Source organism: Melospiza melodia (assembly GCF_035770615.1).
Source record: "Melospiza melodia melodia isolate bMelMel2 chromosome 3 unlocalized genomic scaffold, bMelMel2.pri SUPER_3_unloc_3, whole genome shotgun sequence".
Lineage (NCBI taxonomy): Eukaryota > Metazoa > Chordata > Aves > Passeriformes > Passerellidae > Melospiza > Melospiza melodia.
In genome coordinates, this window is record NW_026948493.1 from 64,145 (window position 1) to 80,875 (window position 16,731).

At 51.7% G+C, this 16,731-nt stretch overlaps 1 protein-coding gene across 1 annotated transcript in view; it reads left to right on the forward strand.

Annotated features, from left to right (window-relative positions):
* The window catches only part of LOC134432651 (protein-tyrosine kinase 2-beta-like), a 72,667-nt gene extending 62,829 nt beyond the window's left edge, over positions 1 to 9,838 (forward strand). The window contains 4 exon segments of the mRNA XM_063181549.1: positions 144 to 190; positions 4,205 to 4,342; positions 5,713 to 5,793; positions 7,754 to 9,838. Of these exon segments, the coding sequence (XP_063037619.1) occupies positions 144 to 190; positions 4,205 to 4,342; positions 5,713 to 5,793; positions 7,754 to 7,960 (473 nt within the window). The 3' untranslated portion in view covers positions 7,961 to 9,838.
* Positions 9,839 to 16,731: the final 6,893 nt, after the last annotated feature.

The window sequence follows — 16,731 nt, forward strand, 5'->3', positions numbered from 1 at the left end:
CCGGGAATGTTTTCCCCAACGAGCAAAATTCCCATTTTTCCCCAAAGCTGGAAAGTTTTGGGATTGGGATCCCGGGCTTTCGTGGCATTCCCGCGTTTTTTTCCCCGGAATTTTCCGGAATGATTTTCCCTCCTTTTTCCCAGCGCAATTCACGGGGCCGCCCCAGAAGCCTCCGAGACTCGGGGCTCAGGTAAGACCCGGCACGGATCGGGATCGGGATCAGGGCTGGGATTGGGATCCCACCGGGAAATCCCAAAAAAAATTCCCAGGATGGTTTGGGTGGGAAGGGACCTTCAGGATCATTCCAGGGAATCACCTCCCGTCATCCCAGGGTGATCCAACTTTTCCTTGGACACTCCCAGGGATTTTCTGGATCCGGGAATCCCTTCCCAAGATCCCAAAATCCCAAAATTCCCAAATTCCCCAAATCCCCGACCCTCTGGCCATGGTGGGAGCCACTCCCTGTGCTGCCATTCCAGGCCCTTTTCCCAAATCCCTCTGGGTTGGATCCATCCCCATCCCGACTCCTCCTCGAGAAGGAATTTTGGGATCCAGGAAATTCCCTGGGAATTCGGGACTCCAGGAAGGGTCTCCCTTCCCTTTCCCATCCCCGAATTCCATAAAAATCCCTCGGGATGGATCCTGAGTGTCCTTGATCCCAGAATCCCGGGATGGTTTGGGATGGGGTCCATGGACCTCCAACCCCACCCCATCCCATGGGCTCGGAATTCCAGGTTCCTCCGATCCCCATCCCGAACTTTCCCAGGGATGGCACCACCATAAACCCTGTGGACAGATGTGGATTTTTCCCGTTTTTCCCGGGATTCCTGATCCCGTTATCCCTGTTACTGTGGAATTCCTGATCCCATTTACCCCGTTATCCCGGGATTCCCAATCCCGTTATCCCTGTTATCCTGGAATTCCTGACCCCGTTATTCCCGTTATCCCTGTTATCCTGGAATTCCCGATCCTGTTATCCCTGTTATCCTGGGATTCCCAATCCTGTTATCCTGGAATTCCTGATCCCGTTATCCTCGTTATCCCAGAATTCCCGATCCCGTCATCCCTGTTATCCCTGTTATCCCGATCCTGTTATCCCATTTTTCCCGGGGTTCCCGACCCCGTCATCCCTGTTATCCTGGGATTCCCGATCCTGTTATCCCTGTTATCCTGGAATTCCTGATCCCCTTATCCCAGAATTCCTGAACCCATTATCCCTGTTATCCCCGTTATCCTGGAATTCCTGATCCCGTTATCCCGGAATTCCTGATCTCGTCATCCCCGTTATCCTGGGATTCCTGATCCCGTTATCCCCATTATCCTGGGACTCCTGATCCTGTTATCCTGGAATTCCTGATCCCTGTTATCCTCGTTATCCCAGAATTCCTGATCCCGTTATCCCTGTTATCCTGGAATTCCTGACCCCGTTATCCCCGTTATCCCTGTTATCCTGGAATTCCCAATCCCGTTATCCCTGTTATCCTGGAATTCCTGATCCTGTTATCCCAGAATTCCTGAACTCATTATCCCTGTTATCCCTGTTATCCTGGAATTCCCAATCCCGTTATCCCCGTTATCCTGGAATTCCTGACCCCGTTGTTACCCCGACATTCCCTTTATCCCCATTATCCCGGCGTTCCCGTTATCCCGGTTTTTTTCTCCCCCAGCCGACGGCGCGGCTGGACCGCTCGGGGGACGCGGTGTGCGGCGGTGTCACGGAATTCCTGATCCCGTTATCCCCGATATCCCAGAATTCCTGACCCCGTTATCCCCGTTACCCTGGAATTCCCGATCCTGTTATCCCCGTTATCCCGGAATTCCTGACCCCGTTATCCCCGTTATCCCCGTTATCCTGGGATTCCCGATCCTGTTATCCTGGAATTCCCAATCCCGTTATCCCTGTTATCCTGGAATTCCTGATCCTGTTATCCCAGAATTCCTGAACCCATTATCCCTGTTATCCCTGTTATCCTGGAATTCCCAATCCCGTTATCCCCGTTATCCTGGAATCCCTGACCCCGTTGTTACCCCGACATTCCCTTTATCCCCGTTATCCCGGCATTCCCGTTATCCCGGTTTTTTTCCTCCCCCCAGCCGACGGCGCGGCTGGACCGCTCGGGGGACGCGGTGTACGGCGGCGTCACGGAATTCCTGACCCCGTTATCCCCGATATCCCGGAATTCTTGACCCCGTTATCCCCATTATCCCCGTTATCCCTGTTATCCTGGGATTCCCGATCCCTGTTATCCTCATTATCCCAGAATTCCCGATCCCGTTATCCCTGTTATCCTGGAATTCCTGATCCTGTTATCCCAGAATTCCTGAACTCATTATCCCTGTTATCCTCGTTATCCTGGAATTCCCGATCCCGTTATCCCTGTTATCCCGGAATTCCTGACCCCGTTGTTACCCCGACATTCCCGCTATCCCCATTATCCCGGCGTTCCCGTTATCCCGGTTTTTCCCGCTCCCAGCCGACGGCGCGCCTGGACCGCTCGGGGGACGCGGTGCACGGCGGTGTCACGGAATTCCTGATCCCGTTATCCCCGTTATCCTGGAATTCCTGACCCCGTTATCCCCGTTACCCTGGAATTCCCGATCCTGTTATCCCCGTTATCCCGGAATTCCTGACCCCGTTATCCCCGTTATCCCCGTTATCCCCGTTATCCTGGAATTCCTGATCCTGTTATCCCCGTTATCCTGGAATTCCTGATCCCGTTATCCCCGTTATCCCGGAATTCCTGACCCCGTTATCCCCGTTATCCCCGTTATCCCCGTTATCCTGGAATTCCTGATCCTGTTATCCCCGTTATCCTGGAATTCCTGATCCCGTTATCCCCGTTATCCCGGAATTCCTGACCCCGTTATCCCCGTTATCCCCGTTATCCCCGTTATCCTGGAATTCCTGATCCTGTTATCCCTGTTATCCTGGAATTCCTGATCCCGTTATCCCTGTTATCCTGGAATTTCTGATCCTGTTATCCCAGAATTCCTGAACCCATTATCCCTGTTATCCCCGTTATCCCAGAATTCCTGACCCCATTGTCACCCCGACATTCCCTTTACCCCCGTTATCCCGGCGTTCCCGCTACCCCGGTTTCTCCCGGTTTTTCCCGCCCCCAGCCGATGGCGCGCCTGGACCGCTCGGGGGACGCGGCGTGCGGCGGCGTCACGGAATTCCCGATCCCGTTATCCCCGTTACCCTGGAATTCCTGACCCCGTTATCCCCGATATCCCGGAATTCTTGACCCCGTTATCCCCATTATCCCCGTTATCCCTGTTATCCTGGGATTCCCGATCCCTGTTATCCTCATTATCCCAGAATTCCCGATCCCGTTATCCCTGTTATCCTGGAATTCCTGATCCTGTTATCCCAGAATTCCTGAACCCATTATCCCTGTTATCCCTGTTATCCTGGAATTCCCAATCCCGTTATCCCCGTTTTCCTGGAATTCCTGACCCCGTTGTCACCCCGACATTCCCGCTATCCCCATTATCCCGGCGTTCCCGTTATCCCGGTTTTTTTCCCACCCCCAGCCGACGGCGCGCCTGGACCGCTCGGGGGACGCGGTGTACGGTGGTGTCATGGAATTCCTGATCCCGTTATCCCCGTTACCCTGGAATTCCTGACCCCGTTATCCCCGTTACCCTGGAATTCCCGATCCTGTTATCCCCGTTATCCCGGAATTCCTGACCCCATTATCCCCGTTATCCCCGTTATCCCCGTTATCCTGGAATTCCCGATCCTGTTATCCCTGTTATCCTGGAATTCCCAATCCCGTTATCCCTGTTATCCTGGAATTTCTGATCCTGTTATCCCAGAATTCCTGAACCCATTATCCCCGTTATCCCCGTTATCCTGGAATTCCTGATCCTGTTATCCCTGTTATCCTGGAATTTCTGATCCTGTTATCCCAGAATTCCTGAACCCATTATCCCTGTTATCCCCGTTATCCCGGAATTCCTGACCCTGTTGTTACCCCAACATTCCCGTTATCCCGGCGTTCCCGCTACCCCGGTTTCTCCCGGTTTTTTCCTCCCCCCAGCCGATGGCGCGCCTGGACCGCTCGGGGGACGTGGTGTGCAGCGGCGTGACGGAATTCCCGATCCCGTTATCCCCGTTACTCTGGAATTCCTGACCCCGTTATCCCCGTTACCCCAACATTCCCGTTATCCCGGCGTTCCCGTTATCCCGGTTTTTTTCTCCCCGCAGCCGACGGCGCGGCTGGACCGCTCGGGGGACGCGGTGTACGGCGGCGTGACGGAGCTGGTGCGCGCCGTGCTGCAGCTCAAGGACGACGTCGCCCGCGCGCCGCCCGACGGACACGTCCTGGCCGTCAAGGTGGGCCCCGATTCCCGGAATCCCAGCTTGCTCCAAGCCCCAACCCCGAATTCCATAAAAATCCCTCGGGATGGATCCTGAGTGTCCTTGATCCCAGAAAATCCCGGGATGGTTTGGGATGGGATCCATGGACCTTCAATCCCATCCCAGGGACACTTCCCACCATCCCAGGGTGCTCCAAACCCACCCCGGGACACTGCCAGGGATTCTCTGGGAATTCTCTGGGAATTCAGGACTCCAGGAAGGGTCTCCCTTCCCTTTCCCATCCCCAAATCCCATAAAAATCCCTCAGGATGGATCCTCACTGTCCCAGAATCCCGGAATGGTTTGGGATGGGATCCCTGGACCTTCAATCCCAATTCCCACCGTCCCAGGGTGCTCCAAATCCACCCCTGGCTGCTCCCAGGGATTCTCTGGGAATTCTCTGGGAATTGGGGACTCCAGGAAGGGTTTCCCGTCCCTTTTTCCATCCCTCAATTCCATAAAAATCCCTCAGAGTGGATCCTCACTGTCCTTGATCCCAGAAAATCCCGGAATGGTTTGGCATGGGATCCATGGACCTTCAATCCCAATTCCCACCATCCCAGGGTGATCCAAATCCACCCCTGGGACACTGCCAGGGATTCTCTGGGAATTCTCTGGGAATTCAGGACTCCAGGAAGGGTCTCCCTTCCCTTTTCCATCCCTGAATTCCATAAAAATCCCTCAGAGTGGATCCTGAGTGTCCTTGATCCCAGAATCCCGGGATGGTTTGGGATGGGATCCCTGGACCTTCAATCCCATCCCAGGGACACTTCCCACCATCCCAGGGTGCTCCAAACCCACCCTGGGACACTGCCAGGGATTCTCTGGGAATCCCAGCCCAGCCAGGAATCCCTTCCCAAGATCCCACCATCCCAAGCTCCCCTTTCCCACCGGAAGCCATTCCCTGCCTCCTGCCCCTCCAGCCCTTGCCCAAGTTCTCCATGGTTGGAGACTCTCCCACTCCTGGTTCCACCCCTGGGATCCATCTTGGTGGGATCCATCCCTGGTGGGACCCGTCCATCCCATCCTGGTGGGACCCATCCATCCCATCCATCCCATCCCTGGTGGGCTCCATCCATGGTGGGCTCCATCCCATCCTGGTGGGACCCATCCCATCCATCCCATCCCTGGTGGACTCCATCCATCCCATCCTGGTAGGACCCATCCTGGTGGGACCCATCCCTGGTGGGCTCCATCCCATCCTGGTGGGCTCCATCCCTGGTGGGACCCATCCCTGGTGGGACCCATCCCTGGTGGGCTCCATCCATCCCATCCTGGTGGGACCCATCCCTGGTGGGACCCATCCCATCGTGGTGGTCTCCATCCCGACGTTCTCCGCCCCGCAGAACATCGGGCTGTCCCTGCGGAAGTTGATCGGCAGCGTGGACGCCGTCCTGCCCGAGCTGCCGCCCTCGTCCCGCGCCGAGGTACGGACACCGCGACGCCGGGAACGGGTGGGGGACATTCCCAAAAATCCGGGAATTCTCTGGGAAAAAAAATCTGGGATTTCCTGGGGAAGTTACGGAATTTTCTGGAAAAAATTATGGAATTTTCTGGGAAAAAAATCTGGAATTTCCTGGGGAAAATCTGGCTATTTCTGGATAAAAATATGACATTTTCTGGGAAAATTCTCAAAATTTCTGGAAAAACTCTAAAATTTCCTAGAAAAATTCCAGATTTTTCTCAGAAAATGACGGAAATTCCTGGAAAAATTCTGGAATTTCCTGGAAAAAATCCCAGAATTTTGTGGCAAAATGCTGGAATTTTCTGGGGAAATGATGGAATTTTCCAGAAAAGTTACGGAAAAATACCGGGATTTCCTGAAAAAATAATCTTGACTTTTCTAGAGGGGAAAACCCATAACTTTTTGGGAAAAATTGGCTGGGAAAATTCTGTAATTCTCTGGGAAAAATTATGGAATTTTGTGAGAGAATTCGGTAATTCCCTGGGAAAAAAATTTCTGGGAAGATTCCATAATTTTCTGGAAAAATTCCAGAATTTCCTCAAAATAAATCTTGAATTTTCTGGGGGGGAAATCCATAACTTTTTGTAAAAATTGGCTGGGAAAATCCTGTAATTCTCTGGGAAAATTTTCTGGAAAAATCATGGAATTTTGTGAGAGAATTCGGTAATTTCTTGGAAAAAAATTCTGGGAAAATTCCATAATTTTCTGGAAAAATTCCAGAATTTCCTCAAAATAAATCTTGAATTTTCTGGGGGAAAATCTGTAATTAAAAAAAAAAATCTGCAATTTTCCTGGGAAAATTCTGAAATTTCCGTGGAAAATTCTGGACTTTTTTGGAAAATTTTTTTAACTTCCTGGGAAAATCCCAGACTTTTGTGGGGAAAAAAAAAATGCTGGAATTTTCTGGGGAAATGATGGAATTTTCCGGAAAATTTATAGAAAAATCCTGGGATTTCCTGAAAAAAAATCCAGAATTTCCTGGGAAAAAATCTGGAAATTTCTGGGGAGAAAAAAATCCAGAATTTTCCAGGGAAAACCCCCAAGGTTTTCCTGGGAAAATTCCAGAATTTTTCTGGAAAAATTCCGGCATTTCATTAAAAAAAAAAAATCTTGAATTTTCTGGGGAAAAATCTGCAATTTTTTTTTTTTTAAATTCTGAAACTTTCCTGGGAAAATTCTGAAATTTCCGTGAAAAATTCTGGATTTTTTTTGGAAAAATTTTTAAACTTCCTGGGAAAATCCCAGAATTTTGTGGGGAATAAAAAACTAAATCTTGAATTTTCTGGGGGGAAAACCCATAACTTTTTGTAAAAATTGGCTGGGAAAATCCTGTAATGCTCCGGGAAAATTTTCTGGAAAAATCATGGAATTTTGTGAGGAAAATTTCAGTAATTCACTGGGAAAAAATTTCTGGGAAGATTCCAGAATTTTCTGGAAAAATTCCAGAATTTCCTCAAAATAAATCTTGAATTTTCTGGGGGAAAATCTGTAATTAAAAAAAAAAAAAACCTGCAATTTTCCTGGGAAAATTCTGGATTTTTTTGGAAAATTTTTTTAACTTCCTGGGAAAATCCCAGAATTTTGTGGGGAAAAAAAAAAACACTGGAATTTTCTGGAAAAGTTATGGAAAAACCCTGGGATTTTCTGTAAAAAAAATTGAATTTTCTGTGGGGAAAATCCATAACTTTTTGTAAAAATTGGCTGGGAAAATCCTGCAATTTTCCGGGAAAATTTTCTGGGGAAAATATGGAATTTTATGAGGAAAATTAAGTAATTCCCTGGGAAAAAAATCCGGGAAAATTCCAGAATTTTCCGGAAAAACGCCGGAGATTTACGGGGAAATTCCGGAAATTTCTTGGGGAGAAATTTCTGGGATTTTCCCGCGAAAACCCCGGAACGTTCCGGACCCTTTCCTGTGGCAGATCGAGGGGACGCAGCGGGGGCTGAACAAGGAGCTGGCGGCGCTGATCGCGAAGCTGCGGCTGGCGCAGCAGAACCGCGGCTCCTCGCTGGGCGCCGAGTGCCGCCGGCAGATGCTCGCCGCCGCCCACGCCCTCGCCGTCGACGCCAAGAACCTCCTGGACGCCGTGGACCAGGCCCGGCTCCGCGCCCGACCCCACCCCGAGTGACCGAGGGGATGGAAAGTTCCGGAAACGGGAGGGAAATGCGGATTTTTGCCGTGGTTTATTCGTTTCTCTGCTCTTCTTCTTCTTCTTCCCGCCATTCCTTGCCCTCTTCGTGTCTTGCCGAGCGTCGCTCTTTGAAGGACGGAAGGGTCTGGTGGGGTTCTCCTCGGAGAAATTGGAGGGTTTGGGGTTTTGAATGGAAAAATGAAAGTTGTTGGGGTTTCCCTTGGAAAAATGACAAGTTTTTTGGGAAAAAAAGGGAAGTTTTGGGGGATTACGTGGAAAAAATTGAGGTTGTTTGGTTTTTATTTGGGGAAAAAAAATGAGGTTCTTGTGGTTTTCCTTGGAAAAAAAATGTTTTGAGGTTTTATTTGGAAGACGTGAGCTTTTTTGGGGGAGGTTTTCCTTGGGAAAAAAAGGAGATTCCTTGGAAAAAGGGAGGTTTGGGGGTTTTTCCATGGAAAAAATGGAAGTTTTGGGGGGTTCTGAACGGCGACCGTGGACGCCAAGAACCTCCTGGACGCCGTGGACCAGGCCCGGCTCCGCGCCCGAGCCCACCCCGAGTGACCGAGGGGATGGAAAGTTCCGGAAACGGGAGGGAAATGCGGATTTTTGCCGTGGTTTATTCGTTTTTCTGCTCTTCTTCTCCTTCTTCCCGCCATTCCTCGCCCTCTTCGTGTCTTGCCGAGCGTCACGATTTGGAAGACTGGAGGTGTCTGATGGGGTTTGATTTGGAGAAATGGAAGTTTTGGGGTTTTATTTGGAAAAAAATCGAAGTTTGGGTTTTTGTTTGGAAAAAATGGCGTTTATGGGGCTTTCCTTGGAAAAAATGTTTTGGGGTTTCCCTTGGAAAAAAGGGGAGGTTTTGGATCTTTTCCTTGGAGAACATGAGGGGTTTTGGGGATGTCCTTGGAAGAAAGGGAGGTTTTGGGGTTTTCCTTGGAAAAAAAAAATGAGGTTTTTTGGAGTTTCCCCTTGAGAAAATTGATGGTTTTGGTGTTTTTATTTGGAAAAGATGGAAGATTTTTGGGGTTTTTGTGTGGAGAGGAGGCGCCGATGGGGCAGATGACACCAAGAACCTCCTGGACGCCGTGGACCAGGCCCGGCTCCGCACCCGACCCCACCTCGAGTGACCGATGGGATGGAAAGTTCCGGAAACGGGAGGGAAATGCGGATTTTTGCTGTGGTTTATTCGTTTTTCTGCTCTTCTTCGAGCTCCTCCTCATCCTCGTGTCTTGCCAAGCGTCGCGATTTGGAAGACTGGAGGTGTCTGATGGGGTTTGATTTGGAGAAATTGGAGGGTTTGGTGGGGGTTTTGAATGGAAAAATGAAAGTTTTTGGGGTTTTCCTTGGAAAAAAAAAGGGAGGTTTTGGAGTTTCTCCTTGAGAAAATGGAGGTTTTTGCGGTTTTACTTGGAAAAGAAAATGAGGTTCTTTGAAAAAAGGGAGGTTTTAGGGTTTTTCCATGGAAAAAATGGAAGTTTTGGGGGGTTCTGAACGGCGACCGCGGACCTGAAGAGGCGGAAATCGGGATGGAAAGTTCCAGAAACGGGAGGGAAATGCCGATTCTCGATGCCGTGGTTTATTCGTTTTTCTGCTCTTCTTCCCGCTCCTCCTCATCCTCGTGTCTTGCCGAGCGTCGCTCTTTGAAGGATGGAAGGGTCTGGTGGGGTTCTCCTCGGAGATATTGGAGGGTTTGGTGGGGTTTTGACTGGAAAAATGAAAGTTTTTGGGGTTTTGCTTGGAAAAATGAGAAGTTTTGGGGAAAAAAAGGGAGGTTTTGGGGAATTATGTGGAAAAAATTGAAGTTGTTGGGTTTTTATTTGGGGAAAAAATGGAAGTTTTCGGGGTTTTCCTTGGAAAAAAAATGTTTTGAGGTTTTATTTGGAAGACATGAGGTTTTTTTGGGGGGGGTTTTCCTTGGGAAAAAAAGGAGATTCCTTGGAAAAAAAGGGAGGTTTTGGGGTTTTCCTTGGAAAAAAAAAATGAGGTTTTTTGGGGTTTCCCTTGGAAAAATGAGAAATTTTTTGGGGAAAAGGGGAGGTTTTGAGGCATTATGTGAAAAACTTTGAAGTGGTTGGGTTTTTAGTTGGGGAAAAAAATGAGGTTTTGGGAGTTTTCCTTGGAAAAAAAATGTTTTGAGGTTTTATTTGGAAGACATGAGATTTTTTTTGGGGATGTCCTTGGAAAAAAGGGGAGATTCCTTGGAAAAAAGGGAGGTTTGGGGGTTTTTCCATGGAAAAAAAAAATGAGGATTTTTGGGGTTTCCCTTGGAAAAATGAGAAATTTTTGGGGAAAAAGGGAGGTTTTGAGGGATTATGTGAAAAACTTTGAAGTGGTTGGGTTTTTAGTTGGGGAAAAAAATGAGGTTTTTGGGGTTTTCCTTGGAAAAAAAATGTTTTGAGGTTTTATTTGGAAGACATGAGGTTTTTTTGGGGTAGTTTTCCTTGGGAAAAAAGGGAGATTCCTTGGAAAAAAGGGAGGTTTTGGGGTTTTCCTTGGAGAAAAAAATGAGGATTTTTGGGTTTCCCCTTGAGAAAATTGATGGTTTTGGGGTTTTTATTTGGAAAAGATGGAAGTTTTTTGGGGTTTTTATGTGGAGAGGAGGCGCCCATGGGGCAGACGCCAAGAACTGTCGGTTTCTCGGCTGTTTGGGTGGCCTGGGAAGGCCCGGGGTGGCCTTGGACAGCCGGCGCTCTGAAGGACGAGAAGAGGCTTCAGATCTTTTCTCGCTCTCGGTGTTTATTAATTGTTTATCTACAAGATTTTCCCCCGGCCCGACAGAGTCTGCCCAGCAGCCAGCCATGAGCACACTGAGAGCCCCCGGGGCGGTCACCGATCTTTATACCCAAAATTACGTGTACAATATTTATCAATTTCCCCCAATGCCTTTCACCCTCATTGACCCGTGCACTTTTAGCAATAACCAATCCCAAAGTGCCACCACCACCGCAGGAGATGGAGGCCAAGAAGAAGAAGAAGAAGAAGAAGAAGGAGGACAGGACACGCCCCAATTCCTCCATGTCGCTTCTCCAGCCCCCCCTGTACAGAAATCCCCAACCCTGTGTGTCACACTCTGATTAACCCATCCCTCCACCATCCACCCAGTGAGATCCTCCCATCCTCACACAGGTGTCGTCTCCTGCAGGATCAAAGTCCAGCCACCAGACACTGCTGGCAACGTCCCGGGAGCTCCGAGCCCCCCAAGGGTGGTCTGGGTGACTCGGCACATCAGGGCTGAGGTGCTGAGGTCCCACACGTGACCACCACCGTTCCCACCACCATTCCCACCAGCATTCCCACCATTCCCACCATTCCCACCACCATTCCCACCATTCCCACCACCATTCCCACCACCATTCCCACCATTCCCACCATTCCCACAACCATTCCCACCGTTCCCACCATTCCCACCACTCCCACCACCATTCCCACCATTCCCCCCACCATATTCCCACCACCATTCCTGTCGGTTTCTCGGCTGTTTGGGTGGCCTGGGAAGGCCCGGGGTGGCCTTGGACAGCCCCGCGCTCCAAAGGACGAGAAGAGGCTTCAGATCTTTTCTCGCTCTCGGTGTTTATTAATTGTTTATCTAAAAGATTTTCCCCCGGCCCGACAGAGTCTGCCCAGCAGCCAGCCATGAGCACACTGAGAGCCCCCGGGGCGGTCACCGATCTTTATACCCAAAATTACGTGTACAATATTTATCAATTTCCCCCAATGCCTTTCACCCTCATTGACCCGTGCACTTTTAGCAATAACCAATCCCAAAGTGCCACCCCCACCGCAGGAGATGGAGGCCAAGAAGAAGAAGAAGAAGAAGAAGGAGGAGGACAGGACACGCCCCGATTCCTCCATCTCGCTTCTCCAGCCCCCCCTGTACAGAAATCCCCGACCCTGTGTGTCACACTCTGATTAACCCATCCCTCCACCATCCACCCAGTGAGATCCTCCCATCCTCACACAGGTGTCGTCTCCCGTGCAGGATCAAAGTCCAGCCACCAGACACTGCTGGCAACGTCCCGGGAGCTCCGAGCCCCCCGAGGGTGGTCTGGGTGACTCGGCACATCAGGGCTGAGGTGCTGAGGTCCCACACATGACCACCACCGTTCCCACCACCATTCCCACCAGCATTCCCACCATTCCCACCATATTTCCACTATTCCCATCACCATTCCCACCACATTCCAACCGTTCCCAGCACCATTCCCAGCACCATTCCCACCACCATTCCCACCATTCCCTCCGCCATTCCCACCACCATTGCCACCACCATTCCCACCACCATTCCCACCATATTCCCACCATTCCCACCACCGTTTCCAGCACCATTCCCACCATTCCCACCACCATTCCCACCACCATTGCCACCACCGTTCCCACCACCATTGCCACCATATTCCCACCATTCCCAGCACCATATTCCCACCATTCCCACCATTCCCACCATTCCCACCACCGTTCCCACCACCATTCCCACCATTCCCACCACCATATTCCCACCATTCCCACCCCCATTCCCACCACCACTCCCACCACCATTCCCACCATTCCCACCACCATTCCCACCATTCCCACCATTCCCACCACCGTTCCCACCATTCCCACCACCATTCCCACCACCATTCCCACCATTCCCACCATATTTCCACCACCATTCCCACCATTCCCACCACCATTCCCACCACCATTGCCCCCACCATATTCCCACCACCATTCCTGTCGGTTTCTCGGCTGTTTTATGGCCTGGGAAGGCCCGGGGTGGCCTTGGACAGCCCGCGCTGCAAAGGACGAGGAGAGGCTTCAGATCTTTTCTCGCTCTCGGTGTTTATTGATTGTTTATCTACAAGATTTTCCCCCGGCCCGACAGAGTCTGCCCAGCAGCCAGCCATGAGCACACTGAGAGCCCCCGGGGCGGTCACCGATCTTTATACCCAAAATTACGTGTACAATATTTATCAATTTCCCCCAATGCCTTTCACCCTCATTGACCCGTGCACTTTTAGCAATAACCAATCCCAAAGTGCCACCACCACCGCAGGAGATGGAGGCCAAGAAGAAGAAGAAGAAGAAGGAGGAGGACAGGACACGCCCCAATTCCTCCATGTCGCTTCTCCAGCCCCCCCTGTACAGAAATCCCCGACCCTGTGTGTCACACTCTGATTAACCCATCCCTGCACCATCCACCCAGTGAGATCCTCCCATCCTCACACAGGTGTCGTCTCCTGCAGGATCAAAGTCCAGCCACCAGACACTGCTGGCAACGTCCCGGGAGCTCCGAGCCCCCCGAGGGTGGTCCGGGTGACTCGGCACATCAGGGCTGAGGTGCTGAGGTCCCACACATGACCACCACCGTTCCCACCACCATTCCCACCATTCCCACCACCATTCCCACCATTCCCACCATATTCCCACCACCATTCCCACCACCATTCCCACCATTCCCACCACCATTCCCACCATATTCCCACCATTCCCTCCACCATTCCCACCACCATTCCCACCACCATTCTCACCACCATTCCCACCATTCCCACCATATTCCCACCATTCCCACCATTCCCACCACCATTCCCACCACCATTCCCACCATTCCCACCACCCTTTCCAGCACCATTCCCACCGCCATTCCCACCATTCCCACCACCATTCCCACCACCATTCCCACCATTCCCACCACCATTCCCACCACTATTCCCACCATTGCCACCACCATTCCCACCATTCTCACCACCGTTCCCACCATGCCCACCATATTCCCACCACCATTCCCACCGCCATTCCCACCACCATTCCCACCACCATTCCCACCATTCCCACCACCATTCCCACCACCATATTCCCACCACCATTCCTGTCGGTTTCTCGGCTGTTTGGGTGGCCTGGAAAGGCCCGGGGTGGCCTTGGACAGCGCGCGCTCCAAAGGACGAGAAGAGGCTTCAGATCTTTCCTCGCTCTCGGTGTTTATTAATTGTTTATCTAAAAGATTTTCCCTCGGCCCGACAGAGTCTGCACAGCAGCCAGCCATGAGCACACTGAGAGCCCCCGGGGCGGTCACCGATCTTTATACCCAAAATTACGTGTCCAATATTTATCAATTTCCCCCAATGCCTTTCACCCTCATTGACCCGTGCACTTTTAGCAATAACCAATCCCAAAGTGCCACCATCACCGCAGGAGATGGAGGCCAAGAAGAAGAAGAAGAAGAAGAAGAAGGACAGGACACGCCCCAATTCCTCCATCTTGCTTCTCCAGCCCCCCCTGTACAGAAATCCCCAACCCTGTGTGTCACACTCTGATTAACCCATCCCTCCACCATCCACCCAGTGAGATCCTCCCATCCTCACACAGGTGTCGTCTCCTGCAGGATCAAAGTCCAGCCACCAGACACTGCTGGCAACGTCCCGGGAGCTCCGAGCCCCCCGAGGGTGGTCCCGGTGACTCGGCACATCAGGGCTGAGGTGCTGAGATCCCACACATGACCACCACCGTTCCCACCACCATTCCCACCACCGTTCCCACCATTCCCACCATTCCCACCACCATTCTCACTATTCCCACCATTCCCACCATTCCCACCACCATTCCCACCGTTCCCCCCATTCCCACCATTCCCACCACCATTCCCACCACCATTCCCACCATATTCCCACCACCATTCCCACCACCATTCCCACCATTCCCACCATTCCCACCATATTTCCACTATTCCCATCACCATTCCCACCACATTCCAACCGTTCCCAGCACCATTCCCACCACCGTTCCCACCACCATTCCCACCACCATTCCCACCATTCCCTCCGCCATTCCCACCACCATTGCCACCACCATTCCCAGCACCATTCTCACCATATTCCCACCACCATTCCCACCATATTCCCACCATTCCCACCACCGTTTCCAGCACCATTCCCACCATTCCCACCACCGTTCCCACCACCATTGCCACCATATTCCCACCATTCCCAGCACCATATTCCCACCATTCCCACCATTCCCACCATTCCCACCACCGTTCCCACCACCATTCCCACCATTCCCACCACCATATTCCCACCATTCCCACAATATTTCTGCCACCATTCGCACCATTCCCACCACCATTCCCACCACCATTCCCACCATATTTCTACCACCATATTCCCACCACCATTCCCACCATATTCTGAGCACCATTCCCACCACCATTCCCACCATTCCCACCATTCCCAGCACCATTCCCAGCACCATTCCCACCATCCCCACCACCATTCCCACCACCATTCCCACCACCATTCCCACCACCATATTCCCACCACCATTCCCACCATTCCCACAACCATTCCCACCACCATTCCCACCATTCCCACCACCATTCCCACCACCATTCCCACCACCATTCCCACCACCATTCCCACCAGCATTCCCACCATTCCCACCACCATTCCCACCCCATTCCCACCATTCCCACCACCATTCCCACCATTCCCACCACCATATTCCCACCACCATTCCTGTCGGTTTCTCGGCTGTTTGGGTGGCCTGGAAAGGCCCGGGGTGGCCTTGGACAGCCCGCGCTGCAAAGGACGAGAAGAGGCTTCAGATCTTTTCTCGCTCTCGGTGTTTATTCATTGTTTATCTACAAGATTTTCCCCCGGCCCGACAGAGTCTGCACAGCAGCCAGCCATGAGCACACTGAGAGCCCCCGGGGCGGTCACCGATCTTTATACCCAAAATTACGTGTACAATATTTATCAATTTCCCCCAGTGCCTTTCACCCTCATTGACCCGTGCACTTTTAGCAATAACCAATCCCAAAGTGCCACCACCACCACAGGAGATGGAGGCCAAGAAGAAGAAGAAGAAGAAGGAGGACAGGACACGCCCCGATTCCTCCATCTCGCTTCTCCAGCCCCCCCTGTACAGAAATCCCCAACCCTGTGTGTCACACTCTGATTAACCCATCCCTCCACCATCCACCCAGTGAGATCCTCCCATCCTCACACAGGTGTCGTCTCCTGCAGGATCAAAGTCCAGCCACCAGACACTGCTGGCAACGTCCCGGGAGCTCCGAGCCCCCCGAGGGTGGTCTGGGTGACTCGGCACATCAGGACTGAGGTGCTGAGGTCCCACACATGACCACCACCATTCCCACCACCATTCCCACCACCGTTCCCACCACCATTCCCACCATATTCTCAACCATTCTCACCACCATTCCCACCACCATTCCCACCATTCCCACCATTCCCACCACTGTTCCCACCACCCTTCCCACCACCATTCCCACCACCATTCCCACCACCATTCCCACCACCATTCCCACCACCATTCCCACCATATTCCCACCATTCCCTCCACCATTCCCACCACCATTCCCACCACCATTGCCACCATTCCCACCATATTCCCACCATTCCCACCACCCTTTCCAGCACCATTCCCACCATTCCCACCATATTCCCACCATTCCCACCACCATTCCCACCACCATTCCCACCACCATTCCCACCACCATTCCCACCATTCCCACCACCATATTCCCACCACCATTTCTGTCGGTTTCTCGGCTGTTTGGGTGTCCTGGAAAGGCCCGGGGTGGCCTTGGACAGCCCGCGCTCCAAAGGACGAGAAGAGGCTTCAGATCTTTCCTCGCTCTCGGTGTTTATTCATTGTTTATCTACAAGATTTTCCCCCGGCCCAACAGAGTCAGCACAGCAGCCAGCCATGGGCACACTGAGAGCCCCCGGGGCGGTCACCGATCTTTATACCCAAAATTACGTATCCAATAT